This window comes from Borostomias antarcticus (assembly GCF_949987555.1).
Source record: "Borostomias antarcticus genome assembly, chromosome: 1".
Taxonomy (NCBI): Eukaryota; Metazoa; Chordata; class Actinopteri; order Stomiiformes; family Stomiidae; genus Borostomias; species Borostomias antarcticus.
In genome coordinates, this window is record NC_140234.1 from 26,234,480 (window position 1) to 26,257,671 (window position 23,192).

At 50.5% G+C, this 23,192-nt stretch overlaps 1 protein-coding gene across 1 annotated transcript in view; it reads left to right on the forward strand.

Annotated features, from left to right (window-relative positions):
• kmt2a (lysine (K)-specific methyltransferase 2A) overlaps positions 1–20,751 on the forward strand; it is a gene marked incomplete at its 5' end in the record, with an annotated part of 50,800 nt that extends 30,049 nt beyond the window's left edge. The window contains 17 exon segments of the mRNA XM_084453975.1: positions 786–944; positions 4,102–4,219; positions 8,082–8,160; positions 8,328–8,488; positions 9,153–9,314; positions 9,482–9,614; positions 9,774–12,335; positions 12,687–15,188; positions 15,330–15,398; positions 15,675–15,751; positions 16,231–16,404; positions 16,497–16,571; positions 17,273–17,447; positions 18,058–18,168; positions 18,507–18,590; positions 18,677–18,806; positions 19,985–20,751. Of these exon segments, the coding sequence (XP_084310101.1) occupies positions 786–944; positions 4,102–4,219; positions 8,082–8,160; positions 8,328–8,488; positions 9,153–9,314; positions 9,482–9,614; positions 9,774–12,335; positions 12,687–15,188; positions 15,330–15,398; positions 15,675–15,751; positions 16,231–16,404; positions 16,497–16,571; positions 17,273–17,447; positions 18,058–18,168; positions 18,507–18,590; positions 18,677–18,806; positions 19,985–20,260 (7,047 nt within the window). The 3' untranslated portion in view covers positions 20,261–20,751.
• Positions 20,752–23,192: the final 2,441 nt, after the last annotated feature.

The window sequence follows — 23,192 nt, forward strand, 5'->3', positions numbered from 1 at the left end:
CACAGATACACTGGTAAGACCAGGACTAAACTAGTCCACAGATACACTAGTAACACCTGACTAGACTAGTCCACAGATACACTAGTAAGACCAGACCTGACTAGACTAGTCCATAGATACACTAGTAAGACCAGACCTGACTAGACTAGTCCACAGATACACTAGTAAGACCAGACCTGACTAGACTAGTCCATAGATACACTAGTAAGACCAGACCTGACTAGACTAGTAGGACCAGACCTGACTAGACTAGTCCATAGATACACTAGTAAGACCAGACCTGACTAGACTAGTCCATAGATACACTAGTAAGACCAGACCTGACTAGACTAGTCCACAGATACACTGGTAGGACCAGGACTAGATTAGTCCATACTGATAAAACGGATAAAACCAGACGAGACTAATCTGATCTATAGATACACTGATGTCTCTGAATGGACTGTTTTTGCTTTTTAGATATGAACCTGTATTCCAGTCGTGTTGAGATTATACTACAGTTACAGCTGCTACAGAGATGAGGCCTAATTGAGATGAGGCCTAATTGGTGCAGACTTTCTGTATTCCTGCTTTATTTATGCCCGAGGTCAGTGCTTACTGATTTGTGTGTGTGTGTGCATGTGTGTGTGCGTGTGTGTGCGCGTGTGTGTGTGTGTGCGTTCGTGCCTGTGTGTGTGCCTGTGTGTGTGCCTGTGTGTGTGTGCGTGTGTGTTTGCCTGTGTGTGCGCGTGTGCGTGTGTGTGTGTGTGTGTGTGTGTGTGTGTGTGTGTGTGTGTGTGTGTCAGCGGTGTGAGAGCTGCCAGAGACCCGGAGCCACAGTGGGCTGCTGCCTGACCTCCTGCTCCAGCTCCTTCCACTTCATGTGCGCCCGGCAGAGACACTGCGTGTTCCTGGAGGACAAGAAGGTTTACTGCCCCAGACACAGAGAGCTGAGCAGGGGCGAGGTGAGTCACTCTATAACCCCAGCACCTATATTCCTGGTCTACACTATAGACCTGGTATGCACTATAGACCTGCTCCACACTATAATCCCAGTCTACACTATAGACCTGGTCTACACTATAGACCTGCTCTACACTATAAACCTGCTCTACACTATAGACCTGCTCTACACTATAGACCTGCTCTACACTATAAACCTGCTCTACACTATAGACCTGCTCTACACTATAGACCTGCTCTACACTATAGACCTGCTCTACACTATAGACCTGCTTCACACTATAGACCTGCTCTACACTATAGACCTGGTCTACACTATAGACCTGCTCCACACTATAATCCCGGTCTACACTATAGACCTGGTCTACACTATAGACCTGATCTGCACTATATACCTAGTCTACACTATAGACCTGGTCTACACTAGTGACCTAGTCTGCACTATAGACCGAGTATACACTATAGACCGAGTATACACTATAGACCGAGTATACACTATAGACCTAGTCTTCACTATAGACCTAGTCCCCACTATAGACCTAGTCTGCACTATAGACCTAGTCTGCACTATAGACCTACTCAACACTATAGACCTAGTCTTCACTATTGAACTAGTCTGCACTATAGACCTAGTCTGCACTCTAGACCTGGGGGCCTCATTTATAAACGTTGCGTAAGTACAAAAGCGTGCGTAACCCATGCTGAGCAACTTTCTACGCAACTTTCGGTATTTATAAAAAACAAGCTGAGCGATAAGTTGGCGGAAGGTGTGCGTAACTCTACGCACACTTCGACCCTCCTTTAACTACGATAAGCACGTTTCTGGAGAAAGGGGAAAACGCGACTCCGATGGCAGAGGGATGAAACTCGGGAAAGTCTGCGAAACACATGACATATTGAATAATAAATACATCGGTCGCTGCAAGAAACCCTCCAATGTGTCACACAGTTTAAACGGAATCAATCGCCACCGTAGCCTAATCACGAAATAATGTCGGCATTGCTTTGGATGTGTCTGTGAATTTACCCATTTGTGTCATAATATAATGTTATGTTGTAGGCCTATTCATTTCTAGGCTATCCCGAGAAGCATCACGGACAGTAGCCTATGAATAAAAGCCACATTACGTTGATAACACAACACGACACGAGCCTATAGCTTATCATAGTAATGATTCCGTATGTCGTTAGCCTACAACTATAAGGCCTATACCGCACCAAACAAATGTTGCATTCGGCGTTGAAGTATATTTATTCAGTTAATCATTTATTTAGTTAATTATTCGTATGTTTAATTATCCACCTATTCATTCGTTAATGTATTTATGTATTTATAGCCTATATTTGATTAGGCTTTTATGTAAACCCGAATGACCACTGAGGCAAGCCGCAATTACAATGATGTTGAGCGGTGAATGGAAATGTCCTACTTGAGGCAACTGTAGGCTACATTATGTTATATTGTACATCATCATATATCCTCATATTGTCTTATGATTGTCATGTAGCAGGCATACGAGGAATGTGGGCCTAAAAACGCATGTCATCCCAATGCTCACATGCCGCTTTGGTAGAATTAGCTGTGCGCAAAACAGCGCATAGGTGATGCGTCTCCAAGTTGTAAGAACACAAGGGAGCAAGTTAGATTATTAATTTGAATGACGAATCGTCATGTGTGTAGCTATAATTACGCTTTATAGAATCACATGAAACTCATCCATGGACCCCATATATTTACAAGACCTCGATACAGGCACTGATATAGCTGGATTATAGTAGGCCATGACGCACGGGGCCTTGGATATGCCGGTACTTGGCACAGATGTTCTAATATGTGCTTGGCTATCCCGCAACATCCATTAGAACACGCAGCTTCTATATGCCTACAGAATGTTTTGAGAAAGTATGTGAAATGCATGATATCCCGGAAAATACACAAATTGGCTGCTGCAAAGAACCCTCAGATCTGTCGTACAGTTAAATTGGGGATACTTGCCTTAAGTAGTCACTATAGGCCTACATGTTTGCATTGTTATGGATGTCATTGTAAATTGACCCGTTTATACGTTGATAAGTTAGGCATTTTGTTCATGGGCCACCCTGTGAAGCATTAGATTACGTGCAATATAAATCCAAACCCCATTACCCATGCAACAACACTATAGGCTTATAATGATTATCAGTTTGGATATAAGCAGCCACCTATATAAGGCCTACCGCACTAAACGAATGCCAATATAGCCTGCATGATAGATAATTCATTATCTAACAGACCACTCAGGCCTAACAGGTGCTCTTATCAGTCGTGCACATGTGAAATCATCGTTCCGAAAAGATACTTTTGCGGCGTCTCTACCTCGTTGACCAATACCTCCACCTCGCATCGGTAAAATGTATCTTTCTCTTTCTGCCTTTTGCACTCGGCTCCATTGTTGTTGCATATGTATAGGCGTATCACTGACCATTTATAGGCAATTGTGGGCGTTAATTGGGGTGTGATCAGAACGCGCGTTCACGTGCGCCAAGTTAAGTGTTGATTGTGATTTATAAAGGGCAGCTGGCGTAGGCGTGCCTGAGTGAACATGGGTTGTGATACGCAGCGTTTTATAAATCGGAGATTTTTTGTGCGTATATTTTAGTAATCACTTACCTAAGCTAACTTAGTTACGTGGATTCTACGCAATGTTTATAAATGAGGCCCCTGGTCTGCACTATAGACCTAGTCTACACTATAGACTTAGTCTAAACTATAGCTCTGACTTTCACTCAACGTGACTGCTCTGACTTTCACTCAACGCGACTGCTCTGACTTTCCCTCCATTGAGAGTAATGAGGGGCGGAGTCTCAGGATGGTTCGCCAGGTGAATGGGTTCTGGTCCCAGACTAACAACCTGTCAGGCAGCAGAGCAGCTGTTCTGGTGGTGGAGCTAGTTCTGACTGTTCGCTGCTGTTCCAGCGCTACACTGTGAGACTAGACCAGTAATCCCTGAGGAGACGTGTGTTAGACCTCAAATCAATCTCCCTGTTAAACAAGACAGTGGCTGATCTCCCTCTGCCCAGACACAGACGAAGTCTAAACTATAAACCTGTGAGAGCAGAGTTACTGTCTGGATGTTTTGAAGGATAATAGCTGTTCCTGTACTTCCTGTGTGTCCCCAGGTGGTGTCGGAGTCTGGCTTCGAGGTGACTCGGAGGGTTCTGGTGGACCTGGAGGGCATCAGCCTCAAGAAGAAGTTCCTCACCGGCCTGGAGCCAGAGAACGTCCACATGATGATAGGTAGGAGTGCGTGTGCATGCGTGTGTCTGGGAGAGACTGTGTGTGTGTGTGTGTGTGTGTGCGTGTGTGCGTGTGTGCGTGTGTGCGTGCGTGCGTGCGTGCGTGTTTTGTGGCCACCCCTGGGAGAGTCCTCTCCTCTTCCCGGCTGCTGTGCTGGTCGGGGACCTGCCGTTCCAGGCTGTTCCAGGCCATTCCAGGTTAAAGGAGTAGTAAAATGTATGATTAGCCCTGTTTTAAGGTTACTTATGATCATATACAATGGTTCAGATCAAAACATTGACAAAACTAGCACTTTTGGGAAAGTCTGATAATTGCTCTACCACCGTTTAGGTCAAACAATGGATGTGGGTGGGCACATCCATTGTATGTTTAATTTGTATTCATTTTTTATTTATCCAGGTTTGTCCCATTGAGATCCAAGATCTCTTTTACAAGGGAGATCTGGCCAGGAATGGCAGCACATATAGTTCCAAAATAAAACACATAGTTTCAACACACTAAACACAAACATAAAGATACAGATGAAGACAGTAACATTTATAAAAACAAGTAAAGATCAAATGAAACATTTGCACTCATAAAGCCTGGATACAATGGGGTTTATCAAGGATTTAAATGCGTTCAGAGATATCAGGATTTGAAGTTTGAGCTCCGACTGCAATTTGAACCATGTTGTTGGGGCAGAAAACCTAAAAGCTTTCTTTCCCAATTCTGTTCTGACCTAGGGAACAGTCAAATTTAGAAAGTCCTGAGAACGGAGATTGTAGGCTCCATTATTCAGGATTAAAAGAGATGGGATGCACCGATATGAACATTTTGGCCAATACCGATAACAGATATTAACATTGCTGTCATGGCCGATAACCGATATGTTCTGTATAAAAACAAGTTTCTATGATAAACAAATGTTATACATACTGAAAAACACATGGAAACACTTTCTCTACTTCCAAAACATTTGGAAAAGCTGATAAATCATAGATTTACCACATTGTTTCCTCTCAAAATCAACACACACAACAGCAGCTAGACAAATAATTATTAGCTGTTCACATCGGCCTTTTTTTGCACATCAGACCGATACCGATATATTAAAAAATGACTAACGTTGGCCGATACCGATATGATTGACAATATATCGTGCATCCCTAATAAATAAGGAATCATCTCAAGAATAGCCTTGTAAATTAAGACATACCGATGGCTGAGCCGTCACACATATAAAAGAGGGCCAGTTTACTTTAGAATATAAAACACAATGGTGAGTAAGAGCTCCACAGTTTGTAATCAACCTCAGAGCGCCATGATGCATGCTATCCAGCATGTGGAGGCAGTGAGCAGAAGCATTCATATATAACACATCACCATAATCAATAACACATCACCATAATCAATAACACATCACCATAATCAATAACACATCACCATAATCATATTCAATAACACATCACCATAATCAATAACACATCACCATAATCAATAACACATCACCATAATCATATTCAATAACACATCACCATAATCAATAATACATCACCATAATCATATTCAATAACACATCACCATAATCAATAACACATCACCATAATCAATAACACATCACCATAATCAATGACACATCACCATAATCATATTCAATAACACATCACCATAATCAATAACACATCACCATAATCAATAACACATCACCATAATCATAATCAATAACACATCACCATAATAAATAACACACCACCATAATCATAATCAATAACACATCACCATAATCATAATCAATAACACATCACCATAATCAATAACAGACCACCATAATCATAATCAATAACACATCACCATAATAAATAACACACCACCATAATCATAATCAATAACACATCACCATAATCAATAACAGATCACCATAATCATAATCAATAACACATCACCATAATCAATAACACCACCATAATCAATAACACATCACCATAATCAATAACACATCACCATAATCATAATCAATAACATATCACCATAATCATAATCAATAACACATCACCATAATCAATAACACATCACCATAATCATAATCAATAACACATCACCATAATCAATAACACATCACCATAATCAATAACACATCACCATAATCAATAACACATCACCATAATCATAATCAATAACACATCACCATAATAAATAACACATCACCATAATCATAATCAATAACACATCACCATAATAAATAACATCACCATAATAAATAACACATCACCATAATCAATAACACATCACCATAATCAATAACACATCACCATAATCATAATCAATAACACATCACCATAATCAATAACACATCACCATAATCAATAACACATCACCATAATCATAATCAATAACACATCACCATAATCATAATCAATAACACATCACCATAATAAATAACATCACCATAATAAATAACACATCACCATAATCAATAACACATCACCATAATCAATAACACATCACCATAATCATAATCAATAACACATCACCATAATCAATAACACATCACCATAATCAATAACACATCACCATAATCAATAACACACCACCATAATCATAATCAATAACACATCACCATAATCAATAATACATCTCCATAAACAATAACACAATCATAATCAATAACACATCACCATAATCAATAACAGGAAGAAAGGTCGACTCCACCAGTTTTTGTTTCACCTCGAAAGAAAAGCAAGACTTATTTCAGAAATAAAATCCTACTAGAAGCTTCAACTTCTTAGTAGTATACAGAATATGTGCCTTAAAAGACAAGTGGTCATCAATCAAGAACTCCATGTATTTAAAAGTAGATACAAGCTCAATGTGTTGCCAATTACTGGTGACAGTGACATTAGAGTGATTTAACCTTGAGTTAGTAAAAAACATATGTTTTGTTTTATCAGCTTTGAGAACAAGTTGCAGTTGACAGAGGTGTTCTTGCACTCTATTAAACACATGTTGAAGGGATGCAGAAGCTTTTGCAGGCATGGGGGCAAAGCAGTACATGACTGTGTCATCAGCATAGAAATGAATAGCTGCCTTTGGAATATTCACTCCAATACTATTTATATACAAGGTAAATAAAGGGCCCAGAACTGAACCTTGTGGCACCCCCTTGTGGACGACCAGTACCTCTGAAGTAGCACCTTCTAACTGAACAGCCTTGGTTCTGTCTAAGATAGTTTGCAATCCACCCAACTGCATGTACAGAAAACCCAACTGCTGTAAGACATCCAGTCAAGATATCATGGTCGACGGCCTCAAAGGCCTTAGAGAAGTTTATAAAAAGAGAAAGACAGCATTGTTTATTATGGCTTCTGTTATATTATTTAATACAGTATGTGTCTTCTGTTATATCATTTAATACAGTATGTGTCTTCTGTTATATCATTTAATACAGTATGTCTTCTGTTATCATTTAATACAGTATGTGTATCCTACTTCTATTCTCTGCATCTCCTCTTGTGTCCAACCTCTCTCTCTACCCGCCCCCCCTCTCTCTCTTCCCCTCTCTCTCTCTTCCTCTCTCTCTCCCCCTCTTTCTCTCTCTTCCTCTCTTCCTCTTCCCCTCTCTCTCTCTTCCTCTCTCTATCTCCCTCTCTCTCTCTGTCCCTCTTTCTCTATCCCCCCCCTTCCCCCCCCCCCTCTCTCTCTCTCTCTCTCTCTCTCTCTTTCCTATATCCCTTTCTTTCTCAGAATCATAATCTGAACTGCTGTCCCAGGCATGCCAGTGGGGCACAAAACAGAACAAGGCTATTGAAAATGAAACTGTGACACTAATGAAACACTTTCTCTCTATCTCTCTCTCTCTTTCTCTCTCTCTCTCTCTCTGTAGGCTCGATGACCATAGACTGTCTGGGTATTCTGACTGAGCTGTCTGACTGTGAGCACAAGCTGTTCCCCATTGGGTACCAGTAAGTACAGTACAGCTGTGGTTTCATACCATACAGGAATATGAACTCCTTGTCCTGACTTCTGTAATGGATGACTCTTATCAGCAAGAGGGGTTTTCAAGACAGTAATGTTTGTGTGTGTGTGTGTGTGTGTGTGTGTGCGCGTGTGCATGTGTGTGTCCCTCCAGGTGTTCCAGGGTGTACTGGAGTACTCTGGATGCCCGTAAGCGCTGTGTTTACACCTGCAGGATACTGGTGTGTCGCCCCCCGGTGGTGGAGTCTGATATGAAGAGCATGGCAGCTCCCGAGGAGAACTGCACCATCGCACACAGTCCTCCACCTCCACCAGGTAACACAAACACTGACACAGCTACACACACTGACACAGCTACACACACTGACACAGCTACACGCACTGAGACGGCTACACGCACTGAGACGGCTACACACACTGACACAGCTACACACACTGAGACAGCTACACACACACTGAGACAGCTACACACACACTGACACAGCTACACACACTGAGACAGCTACACACACACTGAGACAGCTACACACACTGAGACAGCTACACACACTGAGACAACTACACACACTGAGACAGCTACACACACTGAGACAACTGCACACACAGAGCTACACACACTTTAACAGCTACACACACAGTGACACCTATATACACTGAGACAGCTACACATACTGAGACAGCTACACACTGACACAGCTACACACACTGACACAGCTACACACACTGAGACCGCTACACACACACTGACACAGCTACACACACACTGACACAGCTACACACACACTGACACAGCTACACACACTGACACAGCTACACACACTGAGACCGCTACACACACACTGAGACAGCTACACACACACTGCCCTGTGTCTGAGAGAGTAGGTATGCATCACTTCTTCTGTGCATCTGAAGTAAAGCGGTCACACACAGACAGTCACAGTGTGTTTACCCTACCCCCCCCCCCCCCCCCCCCCCCCAGATAAACAGCTGTCTCCGTGGTCAGACCCGTTTGACTCCCCAAAGCGCTCCGACGCCCTGTCCCCCCCCACCACCCCGAAGCTCAGGGTCTACTCCAGGAACAGACATCCCAGCTACCCCCCCTGTCAGCGCTCCCCAGGATCCAGGCCTCTGCCCTCTCCAGGTAGCACACACACACACTTTGTCTTACACACACAAACACTCTCTCTCTCTCACACACACACAAACACACCCTCACATGTCCCTGTCCTCCCCAGGCTCTCTCTCTCTCTCACACACACACACACACACACACACACACACACCCTAACGTGTCTCTGTCGTCCCCAGGCGGTTCGTCCCCGGCGGTCCATGAGGTCGTGACGGTGGGGGACCCCCTGCTGAGCACCAGCCTGAGGGGTATTGGGTCTCGCCGCCACAGCACCCCCTCGCTGTCCCCGCCCCTGCCCCCCCACGCCGCCCGGCAGAGAGGACCGGCCTCGCACGCTGTCCCCCTCTGCTCCCCCCTGCCGGCCACGCCCCCGCGCCCCCTCTCCTCCGTCCTGCCCCCCCACGGCCGGCCCCTCTCCTCCCACGGCCGCCCCCTCTCCTCCCCCCCACCCCTCATCCCCTCCCCCATGAGGGACCCGGAGAGGACCAGGGGCTCCGGCAGAGACGCAGCCCACCGGGAGGCAGAGAGGGCCAGGGGGCCCAGCAGGGACACGGACAGGGGCAGAGGGGCCCGGGAAGAGGACAAGAGGAGAGACGCGGCCCAGAGAGACACGGAGAAAGCCAGAGCACCCAGAGAGGCGGGCCTGAAGGACCCAGAGAAGGGCAGGCCATCCGGCAGGGACAGCGGACAGAGGGACGGAGACAGGGGCAGGACCTCTAATAGAGACCCGGAGAAGGGGAGGCCGTCAAGCAAAGACCCAGGTCAGATGGACATGGAGAAGGGGAGGCCGTCCAGTCGAGACCCAGGTCAGAGGGACATGGAGAAGGGGAGGCCGTCCAGTCGAGACCCCGGCTTGAGGGAGCCCGACAAGAGCAGGCCTTCTAGTCAGAGCCAGAGGGACACGGAGAAGGGAAGAGCGCGGAGTCGAGACCCAGGATGCAGGGACGCTGAGAGGGGCCGGTCGTCCAGCAAGGACCCCGGTCCCAGGGAGCCGGAGAGGGGCAGAGCCCCGCGAGAGCAGGGCCCGAAGGACGCGGAGAAGTCCAGGCCCTCCGGCAGAGAGCCCGGTCCGAGGGACGCAGAGAGGAGCAGGGTGTCCAGCAGAGACGCGGGCCCCACGGACGCTGACAAGAGCAGGACGTCCGCCAAAGATCCCGGGCCGAGGGACGCGGAGCGGAGCAGGGCGGCCGGTCCAGAACCAAGCCCGCGGGACGCGGAGAAGGCCAAGCCGGCCAGCGGCAGGACCCAGCTGAGCCCGGCAGCCCAGCACAGAGTCCAGCATGGCCAGGCCGACAGGAAGACTGAGGCTGTGGGGAAGGAGGCCGGCGGAGAGACGAAGCCCCCTGGTAGACAGGGGTCCGGCGGCCCCGGGGTGGGCGGAGCGGGCCAGGCGCTGGGCATGGGCCAGCAGAGGGGGGGCAGCGCCAGGACGGAGAAGGGCAAGACCCCGGGGGGGAAAGACCCTGACCAGTCGGCCGGCACCACGGTTCTGTCTCGCCATCGCCCCCTTGGCACCAACAACCCCACCCCCCTGTCCAAGGACCGCCCCGCCGCCCTGGGTCCCAGGGAGCGCGCCCTCAACCCTCTGTCCAAGGACCACACCCCCTCCCCTGTGTCCAAGGACTGCGCCACCCCGGGCAAGGAAGCGACCCCGGCTTCTAAGGATGCTGGGGAGCCCGTGTCCCCCCAGCGCACCTACGAGCGGGTTGGAGGGAAGAAGTCACATGACTACGCATCAGCCGCCATGAAGCCACTGTGGCCGTCCGGCGCTGCGATGGAGGACGCCGCCGTCAGGCGAGGCTCCACCCCCGCAGGTCACATGACCGCCTCTGGCGCCAAAGACAAGCAGTCCAGGGGCAGGACGGTGGGCAGCAGGGAGGTGTCCAAGGAGAGGGGGGAGAAGACCCCCCTCAACAACAACAACAACAACAACGCAGCCCCCTCTGCACACCAGACCGCCCCCAGCGCTCACAACAGCAGCAACAGCAAGGGCCCTGCCCCCACACTCACCAACAGCACTAAGGCTTCTGGGAAGGCGGAGGTGGAGAGGCAGGACAAGGAGGCTGGAGGCGGCCGGTCCTCCAGGAGCAGGGACAGGTTCTCCAGCCCAGAGAGGAGGCCCAGCCCCAGCCCTGGCCCGGAGCACCCCCAGCAGCCCAGGCAGGCCTCCGCCCCCCAGCCCACCAACGAGCTCTCCTCCAGGGACAAGAGGAGACCGGTCAAGGCCTCCCAGACCCAGCTGAAGACTGACAACGGGACCAAAGCCGTCAGCAGCACCTCCTCCTCCATCATCACCACCTCCTCTGTCACCTCCTCCTCCCCAGCAGGGCAGGGTCCCGCCCTCCTGCGCCCTGCCCGCCCCTCCCTCATCTCCTCCCCCTCCGCCAGCAGCTCAGAGAGCTCCGAGTCCGAGATTCAGAAGCCCCGCCCCCAGGACCCCCAGCCCCGCCCCCAAAGCCGCCTCCTGTCGCTCGGCCCGCAGGACGAGGGGCCCGAGGACGACGACCACGCCCTGGAGGACGACCACGCCCTGGACGACGACGGGAGCCTGGACAAGCACCAGGAGGACGACAGCGATGGCTCAGGCTCCGCCAAGCGCCGCTACCCCCGCCGCAGTGCGCGCGCCCGCTCCAACATGTTCTTCGGGCTCACGCCCTTCTACGGGGTGCGCTCGTACGGAGAGGAGGACATGCCCTTCTACGCCAGCGGGGAGGGTTTAGGGCCCGGGACGGCGGGAGGGAAGCGGAGGACGGGGGGAGGCAGGAGGTCGGCCGAGGGACAGGTTGACGGAGCGGACGACATGAGCACATCCTCCTCGGGCGACAGTGGCGAGGACGAGGAGGGGGGGCTGAACCCCAAGGACCCCTACTACTACAACTTCACCAGGACCATCGTCACGCCCGGCGGGGGCCTGCCGTCCATCGAGGGCATCGACCAGTGTTTGGGGAGGGCCTCTCAGCTCCAGCGCTTCCTGAAGGACGAGGAGGAGGAGGCGGAGGGTCGCGCGGCGCCGGAGGAGGGGCTACCTCACATGTAAGTAGCCGTGCTACCCTGGGGTACGGTTTGAAACCAAGAGGTACTACAGCCATCCTCCCTCTTAAGCACCTATTGTTTTTTAGATTGCTATTGTTGCACTTTGCCTTCAGCACAAGATTATGCTCTTAGTCACTTGTTTTAGAGAGAAGATGCACTTGTGAGTTCTGGCAAGTAGTAGTGCATTGGCTTTTCCTACGTTAAATGCAATTATTGTTAGTCGCTTTGGATAAAAGCGTCAGCTAAATGACTGTAATGTAATGTAAACTGACCCCTGAATATGACCCTTGATGCCCGATCATCCAACCACCATCGAAGTATCTAACACGTGTTCCTCTGCCTCACCCCCAGGGGGCTGGGCCAGCAGCAGATTGGCCAGCTGGATGGCGTGGACGACGGCTCGGAGAGTGACGCCAGTGTGAGCACCAACCCCACCCCCGCCACCACCACCTCCACCACCACCACGTCCCACCGGGGCGCGGCCAAGAGGCGGGGCCGGGAGAGACACGTCGACAAGCAGGAGCAGGAGGCGGCGAAGGAGGCAGAGGCCGCCAGCAGAGGAGGAGGAGCAGGGGGAGGGAGCGGAAACAGCCGGGACGGTAGTAGGAAGAGCCAGAAGGATAATTGCCTCCCACTTGGCGGGATCAAGGGTCAGGGGTCGCAGGGACAGGACCCACTGGAGGCCCAGCTCTCCCTTAGCACCGACCTGCTGAAGTCCGACTCCGACAACAACAACAGCGACGACTGTGGCAACATCCTGCCCTCTGACATCATGGAGTTCGTCCTGAACACGCCCTCCATGCAGGCCGAGCCCTCCTCCTCAGAGCTCATCTCGTTGGACGAGAGCTACTCTGTCGACGTCAACCGGCGCAAGGACATCCTCTTCGAGGACTTTTCCCAGCCGCTGGCGGGGGCGGAGCCTGTGGAGGGGGGCGTGGCCGGCGTGGAGGAGCCGTACGGACTTCCTCTGGAGCTGCCCTCTGACCTCTCGGTCCTGACGACCCGCAGCCCCGCGGTCAGCGGCGGACAGAACCACTCTGCCCTGCTCTCGGACGGACCGGACCGCACCATGGGCGGGGACAAGAAGAGGGGTGGCGCCGGAGTGTCACCTGGGAGCCAGTCGGACACGGGCAGCAGAGAGTCCCAGCTGACAGACGGTCACATGACCCCGGAGCATTTCATCCCCAGCCCTGCCATTGGTCAGGTGGTGGAGGCGGGCGGTAACCAGGAAGTGACGAGGAGTACCGGCACCCCGGGTCTGGCCAGCTCCCCCTCCCTGCCCCTTCAGGGCCAGAAGTACCTTCCAGCTGCAGCCACCGCCAACCCTGGACCAGGACCAGGGGCAGGGCCGGCCGCTGGACCCTCCCAGACCCAGGTACCGAGCTCTGCTGTCCTCAAGCCCGGCCCAGAGAAGCTCATTGTGGTAGACCAGCACCTCCAGCCCCTGTACGTCCTCCAGACCCTGCCGAACGGGGTGACCCAGAAGATCCAGATTACCCCGTCGGTCAGCGCCACCGGAGTGATGGACAGCAGCTCCTCGGTGCTCAGCACCATGACCCTGACCACGGGCCTCAGCTCCCCGGGCCTCGCCACCTCCCAACCCCTCTTCTCTGCTGGGGGGAAGGTCCTGGGCACCATGCCCCACCACTCGCACATCCATGCCTTCACCAGCGCCACTCCGGCCGGCTTCCAGTCGGGCCTCCCCAGCACCACGTCCGGCCTGCTCATCGACCCCCACATCTTGGTGACCGAAGCGGGACGCCCCCCGGACCTCCGGCCCAACGTGGCCATCGTATCCAGCCCCTCCTCCATCGCCCCCTCCCTGGCAGCGCTGGCCTCCGGGCATGGCAAGAAGCGCCCCATCTCCCGCCTGCAGCCCCGCAAGACCAAGAAGCTGGCGCGCTCGCGGAGCCAGCCGGCCCTGGCCCCCTCCTCCACCTCCGAGGTGCCCCCCAACATGACCCTGATCAACCTGTCCCCCCAGATCACGGCGGGCATCCCTGCCCAGGCGGGCGGCCTGGTGGAGCTGGGCACGCTGACCACCACTGCCCCCACCTCACACCGCAACGTGCCCAACATCATCAAGAGGCCCAAGCCGGGCGGGGTGATGTTCTTTGAGTCCGCCGCCCTCCTGCAGCAGAGGATGCCCCTGCCCGGGGGAACCCAGCGGGGGATACTGGGTCCCGACCCCTCCACACACCTGCTGCCCTGCTCCGTGGCCAGTCTCAACCCCAACCAGTCGGTGTTGAACGTGGTGTCCATGCCCTCCAGTGGTGCCCCGGGGCTGCTGGCCCCCGCCTCCGTCTCCCTCTCTACCCCGGTCCTCAGCTCCGCCGAGCTCACTGGGCCAATCGGCAACCTGCTCTTCAAGACTGGCCCCCATGGCCTCGGCATCGGGTCGGACCAGCCCATGATGCTGCAGCCCATGTCGTCACTGGGCGGCGGGGTCCAGGCCAGCATCACCAGCAGCATCTGCGTCCTGCCCTCCCACCAGACCTTCAGCATGGCCGTCAGTCACCAGGGGGAGCCAGAGAGCAGCTTTCAACAGCAGGCCGTCACCAAGGGCCTGGAGCTTGGCCCGGTCCCGCTGGCCCCGGCCCCCAGCCCTGCCTCCCTGGACCCGACAAAGGGTCGGCTGGTAGGGCTGTTCGCTCAGCAGAGCTCCAGGACCACACCCATCTCCAGGGCCTCAGAGACCAGGCCGGAGCCGAAGGCCGGCTCATCCAGCACCTCGACGGGGCTGGCTGCAGCTGGCGCAGGGAAGTCCACGCAGAAGACCAAGAGGAGCCGACAGAGTCCAGACAAGGCCAGTGGGAAGAAGCTCAAAAGCTGGCAGGCCGACACCAACACCGGGTAAGACTCACAAATGAACACATGAACCTGACCTCGCCATCCACACATTTGTAGACCGCAGTAGTCAGGCAGCGCTGGTTGGAGTGGAAATGTAGACTGTAGTTCCAAATCTAAACGGTGCCATCTGCGCTGACCCTGCAGGTCCAGACCCACAGCCTCTCCTGAGCCCATGGACACTGGCCGGCCTGCAGACAGAGGCACCAACAAGAGGTGAGGGAAAACCCGTCTTCACACCTACAGTCATACTGACAGTACAGTCACAAGGTAGTCTTGTCATTGGATAATGTTGTGAGTGGATAATGTTGTCAGTAGAAAATTTTGTCAGTAGGTCATGTTTTGATTGGACAATGTTGTCAATAGGTAATGTTGTCATGGATAATAATGTGATTGGATAACGTCAGTAGATAATGTTGTGATTGGATAGTGGAATCAGTGGACAGCGTGATGGGATAAACCAGACTAATCTAGATGTGCTTTCCACCACAGCGTCTACGGCTCCAGGATAGCTGCTGCTCCTTCTGCTCTGACTGGCCGAGCCACCGAGGACAGAGACCAGACGTCGGGTAGGCTCAGCCATCACCTGCCCCCCTCTACAGACTCACACAACTGCTACCTCACAATAGAATGTTGAGAAGGAGAAGATTGGAATGTTGTGAAATAGAACCATAGAATGTTGAGAAAGAGAACCTTAGAATGTTGAGAAAGAGAACCTTAGAATGTTGACAAGGAGAACATAGAATGTTGACGATGCTAACGTCCTTGCAAGCTCCTGTTTTTTATGCCAGAATGTTAAAATAGGAAATGAATACACTACCTGCACACTGGAATATGCGTCTGTGGCTTCATTCTTGTGCAATGTTTTGACCAAAAAGGGTCATTTGTGCTCTGCTCCTGCACTCTGGATCTGGCTCAGGTATTTGGCTTGGCGCACACTAGCCTTCTCTCTCAGGCCAGAAAGAGAATGTTGGTGGAGTTGTGACTGTGATCCCGTCTGGTTCTAACCCTCACCCTAACCCTATCCCTTGTGGCTGTCTGGTTCTAGGGCCGCCTGGCCTGCAGAGCGGTCCTGCCGTCCCGGGCTCTCTCCTGGTGGCCTCCCCCCCTGACCAGAGGGGCGGGGGCAGGGACTCCCTGCTGGACGCCAAGCCCAGGAAGGGCCTCATCTTTGAGATCTGCAGCGACGACGGCTTCCACATCCGCTGTGAGAGCATGGAAGGTAACCAGCGCTGATATCATTACATGCAGAGGTATGGACTTGATCATGTGGTTGGAAACTGCACTTCAGCAAATCCTGTCTGTCCATCACAGAGGCCTGGAAGACCCTGACCGATAAGGTCCAGGAGGCCCGCTCCAACGCCAGGCTCAAGGAGCTGTCCTTCCAAGGTCAGTCCCTCTCACTGCCACCCTGTCTCTGACATGGACCGGGGACTCATAGTGAAGACCAACAACTTTACATTGTTGACCGGAGCACAGAAATCTATTGGAGGGGTAGTGTGCTATTTTGGACATTTAGCCCTATATGTGGTCTGTCTACCATGGACCTGAAACATAGAGACCATCATTTCACTGATCGTTCCAGTATTGAGCTAGCTGCAGTTTCTATGCAGGCTCTCACTGGGCTGTAATGGTAGTCAATGGGGCACCTGTAAATGTGTTGGAAAAACTATGATAAATGTGCTTTTCTGAGACCGGAAGCACAGGGTGTAATCTTTCCAGTCTCAGTATGCTCTCCTGTGAAATGTATCGCAATCTGAATATTTGTACATGTTTCATATAAAAATATTCGGATTGATTACACCCTGTGCTTCCCGTCTCAAAAAAGCACATTTATCATAGTTTTTCCAATGCATTTCCGTATGCCTCATTGGCTTCCATTATAGCCCAGTGAGAGCCTGCATAAAAACTGCAGCTAGCTCAATACTGGAACGATCAGTGAAATGATGGTCTCTGTTTCAGGTTCATGGTAGACAGACCACAAATAGGGCTAAATGTCCAAAATAGCACACTACCCCTTTAAGGTAGGAGGCTTGAGTATGACATGGGAGTTGTGGAACTACATGTCCCACCCTGCCCTGCTCCCCCAGGTGTGAATGGGTTGAGGATGCTGGGGGTTCTCCATGACGCCGTGGTGTTTCTGCTGGAGCAGCTGTACGGCTCCAGACACTGTCGCAACTACCGCTTCCGCTTCCACAAGCCGGCCGAGGCAGACGAGCCGCCCCTCAACCCCCACGGCTCCGCCCGCGCTGAGCTGCACCACAGGTCAGACTGGACCACACACACGCACACAGTTATGTACACACACACATGCACACATACACACACACGCACTGTGACAACCACAGGGAAACCGGGGGGCTTAGCACCGGACCAAGCAACGAGACAGACTCAGGCGCCAAGTTAGGCCCGAATGGGCATTTATTCAAAAGAAGGAAAAGGCTCAAAAGGAAAAGTATTCCTCGTCGGTGTCGGCTGGCTTAGGTCCTCCTCTGCGGGGTTCTCCGTTGCGCACACGCCGGGCGCCCTGCGACAGGAGGAAAAAGAGAAGATTCTGTCAGAAAAGACTGTCACAGCACACATGTACAGATACACGCACACACATGCACACATACAGATACGCACATACAAGCACACACATACAGATACGTACACACACACACACATACAAGCAAGCACACACACACATGCACACATACAGATACACGCACACATGTACACATACACACACACACATACAGTACATGCAAGCACACACACACGCACACATACAGATACGTGCACACACACAAGAAAGCACACACACACATACAGATAGACACACACGCACCCTCCTGTGCCTCTGACCGGTGTCTGCTCCATCTGTTCCCTCCAGGAGGTCTGTGTTTGACATGTTCAATTTCCTGGCGTCCAAACACCGCCAGCCCCCGGAGTACAGCCCCCTGGAGGAAGAGGAGGAGGAGGAGGGGGCTACGAAGGCTGCTCGGTGAGTCACCTGATATACTCCATACTTCCATATCTCTCTCCGGTACTACCTCTGCTCCCTCTATCCTCTGATACACTCTAGCCCGGGTTTCTCTGGTCTGCTCTCGTCTCCCTGGCCTTTCCCCTCCCCTGGCTCCCTGGCCCCCTGGTCCCCTGGTCCCCTGGCCCCCTGGTCCCCTGGCCCCCTTACCCCTGGCCCCCTGGTCCCCTGGCTCCCTGGTCCCCTGGCCCCCTGGTCCCCTGTCCCCTGATCTGAAGGCCACAAACATAGTCCAGGGAAAGACCTTCAGGCTCTGTGTAGCTGACTGCAGGCTGCTGCTGCTGTTGTTGTTGTTCCAGACGCGCCTCCAGCGTGGACCTTCCCCTGGCCGTGCGCTTCAGACAGCTGAGGACCACCTCCAAGGAGACCGTGGGAGTCTACAGGTGAGAGCAGCAATGCTAATCAGGTTCGACAAACACTTTAGCTTAGCCTGCTAAGCTTACAGCTTATCATATTATTCATGTTCCAGATCCACTATCCACGGGCGGGGTCTGTTCTGCAAGAGAACCCTGGAGGCCGGGGAGATGGTGATCGAGTACTCGGGCAACGTCATCCGCTCTGTCCTCACTGACAAGAGGGAGAAATACTACGACAGCAAGGTGAGGGAGAAGGAGGGGGTTCTGTGTTCTGTCCCAGAAAGACAGACAGAGAGAGAGAGAGAGGGGGGTTCTGTTCATGCATCTTCAGGGGCCAGTGTTATCATATAGATGATAATCAGTGTTATCATATAAATGATTAGTGTTATCATATAGAGGATTAGTGTTATCATATAGAGGATTAGTGTTATCATATAGATGATGATCAGTGGTATCATATAGATGATTAGTGTTATCATAGATGATCAGTGTTATCATATAGATGATCAGTGTCATCATATAGATGATCAGTGTTATAATATGCTGTAGATGATTAGTGTTATTATATAGATGATTAGTGTTATCATATAGATGATGATCAGTGTTATCATATAGATGATCAGTGTTATCATATAGATGATTAGTGTCATCATAGATGATCAGTGTTTATCATATAGATGATCAGTTATCATATAAATGATTAGTGTTATCATATAGATGATGATCAGTGTAATCATATACATGTAGATGGTCAGTGTTATCATATAGATGCTGATCAGTGTTATCATATAGATTAGTGTTATATAGATGCTGATCAGTGTTATCATATAGATGATTAGTATATAGATGATCAGTGTTATCATAGATGATCAGTGTTATATAGATGATGATCAGTGTTATCATATAGATTATATTAGTGTGATCATAGATGATCAGTGTTATCATATAGATGATTAGTGTTATCATATAGATGATCAGTGTTATCATATAGATGATTAGTGTTATAATATAGATGCTGATCAGTGTTATCATATAGATGATTAGTGTTATATAGATGCTGATCAGTGTTATCATATAGATGATTAGTATATAGATGATCAGTGTTATCATAGATGATCAGTGTTATATAGATGATGATCAGTGTTATATAAATGATGATCAGTGTTATCATATAGATTATATTAGTGTGATCATAGATGATCAGTGTTATCATATAGATGATTAGTGTTATCATATAGATGATCAGTGTTATCATATAGATGATTAGGTTGTGCTGTCTTTGAGATTGTGGATCAATTTCAGCACTTTTTACATCAGGTCAGACAGCATTATGATCTACGTAGGTTATACTAGTGACAGATAACACCATCACCATCATCATCTCCAGCCTCTCATCCCCCCTCTCTGTTTCTTGCTCACAGGGGATTGGCTGTTACATGTTCCGCATCGACGACTACGAGGTGGTGGACGCCACGGTCCACGGCAACGCCGCACGCTTCATCAACCACTCGTGTGAGCCCAACTGCCACTCTCGCGTCCTCGCCGTGGACGGGCAGAAGCACATCGTCATCTTCTCCAGCCGCCGCATCTACCGAGGGGAGGAGCTTACCTACGACTACAAGTTCCCCACCGAGGAACCGGCCAATAAGCTGCCCTGCAACTGCAGCGCCAAGAAGTGCCGCCAGTTCCTCAACTAGTGGAGAACCCCCACCCAGGAGCGGGATTCTTATGGACATTCTCTGGATGTTCTCCAGGTTCTACTATGGAACTGTTGCCCTTGTGTCTTTATCTGGATACTAAAGTTCTATAGTGGAAAAGTGGTCTACCTTATACCCATACAGTGGTTCCACTGCTATGGACAGTGATGCTAGCTCTGACGTTAGCCTGGCCTAGGCTGGGGCGCAGGACACAGAGAGAGAGGCTAGCCTCAGACCAGAGAGAGAGGCTAGCCCCAGACTAGGACACAGGGAGAGAGGCTAGCCTCAGATTAGGACACAGAGAGAGGCTAGCCTCAGGCCAGAGAGAGAGGCTAGCCTCAGACTAGGACACAGAGAGAGAGGCTAGCCCCAGCCTAGGACACACACAGAGAGAGGCTAGCCCCAGCCTAGGACACACACAGAGAGAGGCTAGCCCCGGACTAGGATGGTCTCTGGTGTGAAGGAGACCTCTCTCTAAGAGATCAACATGTTTGTGCTCCTTCGTTGATGGAGGGAGGATTACCGGTGTGGGGGGGGGGGTGAGAGGGGGGGGGGGGGGGGCAGGAGGAAAGAGCCGTCACAGAATTTTTAATGTTTTTCTCATTGAAAGAAAAAAAGATATACTGTACCCTTACATGACGGGTTATGATATGAGCTCATTCTCCATATTTTTCTAGAGAAGAGATGTGTCCTGCGAGCACTGAGCCCCTAGAGGCTCGGAATGAGAAAGAAGAGAGTAAATGACCACATTGTTATGTTCCGTTTTACACCAAAGTGCAATTCAAGGAAGGGACTTTTATCAGTTATTTCAGAAACAGACAGAGGAACTGGTCATGGAGTTTTCTCTGCTGGCCTCATCTGTTCATACACATCGCCCCTGAACCCAATCTGGATATGCTACAGGTCTTCACAGTAGCCATGATCCCCCCCAACCCCCCCAGTTTCTCTGAGCAGCTCCTAGCTCTGTGTGTCCCAGACTCTGTACATAGTTGTTCTCACGCTCGTCCACAGCTGCCCCCCGGAGCTGCAGAGCCCAGAGGAAACCCCAGAGGGCGCTGTGGTCAGCGCAACAGCAGGGAGAGAGACACCGGTCTGTCTGCAGGAGGTTTTTAAACTGTAGTTCTGTTGCTCTTACTAGACGATAGCCATGAGTGTACTTATATAGAGCCCTTAGCCAGACACTTAGACGTAGAGATGCTGGAGTCAAAATGTAGAAGCGGCTCACTGGACCACGTCCCGGTCCAGACCGAGCTCGGTGGAGGTTCTGGTGGACTGACCACGGAGGGACTAGAACACGTGTAGTTCTGTTTCTGTTTGTGGTTATTTTGCTTTAGTAAAAAAAGGTAAAACAATTGGTTTCGTATAGGAACATGTGACCAAGGCCAGAGCCAGTGATTGGTCCAATACTGTACCTGTGGGTATGAGGATGTGCATGTCATCAAAGTGTCTTTGGAAACAAGCTTGGAATTGGAACCAATGTCTTGAATTACAGCATTGAGAACCAAACATCGGTAAAACCCTTAATATTAGCCAGGGAAGAATACTTGTTCATGGCCTATTTCAATAATAACCGTTGACTATTGAATAATGTTTTTAATTTTATGGATCTGAGTCTTTTGAAATTGTGTCTGTTATCTGTCTCTTGTTATGGACAGGAGAATATCATGCTTGCTTTTAAAATGTAAATAATATGTATATTTTTCTATACCAGAAGACTAAAAGCACTCACTAGTGAATAGCACTTAATGATGATGGTATTTATATTTTTAAGAAATCGTATTTATTTTATTGCCATTTTTGTAGGAACTAGAGGTTTACAAACACTAATGCTTGGTCTCAACGTGTTTTATTCAGCTGCCTTTTCAAAGTTTGTTCTTTTTTTGTCATTGGTTGTTGTTGATTTTCTTTGTAGCTTGAATGTTTCTTTGATTCCAAAGACTGATGCTGTGGCCCGGTCCCATTGGCCGAGAGCAGTCCACCAGTAGCTCGATCCACCAGTAGAAGTCTAGGCGGCTCCTAGCAGCATGATGTTCTTATGCACTTGAGGGAGTCCAGAGTGCTGGTCTATGAGAATAGCTGACATCTCCTCTCTCTCCAGCCTTAATGATGATGATGGAACAAGCAACCACACCCCCACATCCAGGCCCCGCCCCACCTCGCCCCTCAACCCAGAGAAAGTCTCCTACCTTTTAGCTTTAAGTCAGTTCACCGCCGTCTCCCATTGGTTTGACCTATAATTCAACCCCAGCGATTCCCTCCAGCCGCTCCAGGACTCAGACGTCCTCAGCTGGTCCCACGGGCCCGTCCTCCAGGTAGGCGGGCCTTCAGAACCATCCTGTGTTGTGTTCTGTCCTAAATCAGGCTCTGTTAACCAGAATAAAGCAGCAGAATATCTCCATCCCTGGTCCCAGGTCAGCTGAGACCGTGGGTTCTGACCCAATCCTCCCCAGTCCGGTCCTGAGCCTGGACTTGCTGTCCCATCCATTCAGGGATTTAGTTCTGGTCCAGTTTGCCAGCCCACCCCCCTCCCCGTACTGACTATCCCATGGTGTGGTCCAGGGTTCTGCTGCTAAGGTCCGCCATGAATGTAAACTTCTAGAGCAACCAGACTCACCGTTATGACGATTATTACCAAGACATATGAACTATTAACGTTTGTTTGAATTGTAATCTAGAGAAAGGGAGGGAGGATGACCTCACAAACCCTGGTGTGGGTTCATTCAGAGGGAAATGGCTTTCTGGCTAAGCTAAGTGTTGGACAGACAGGTGACAGGTCACACTGAGGAAACTAACATATAGTTTGTATTGGTTAGCGAGCTATCTGCTGTTAGCTGGTGCCAAGGACTCCATCTACCTTCTGCTGTACAGACTCCCAGCAGCCCGGTGGCACACCTGATGCTGAGAGACCCGGTGGTCAACAGCTACAACAACT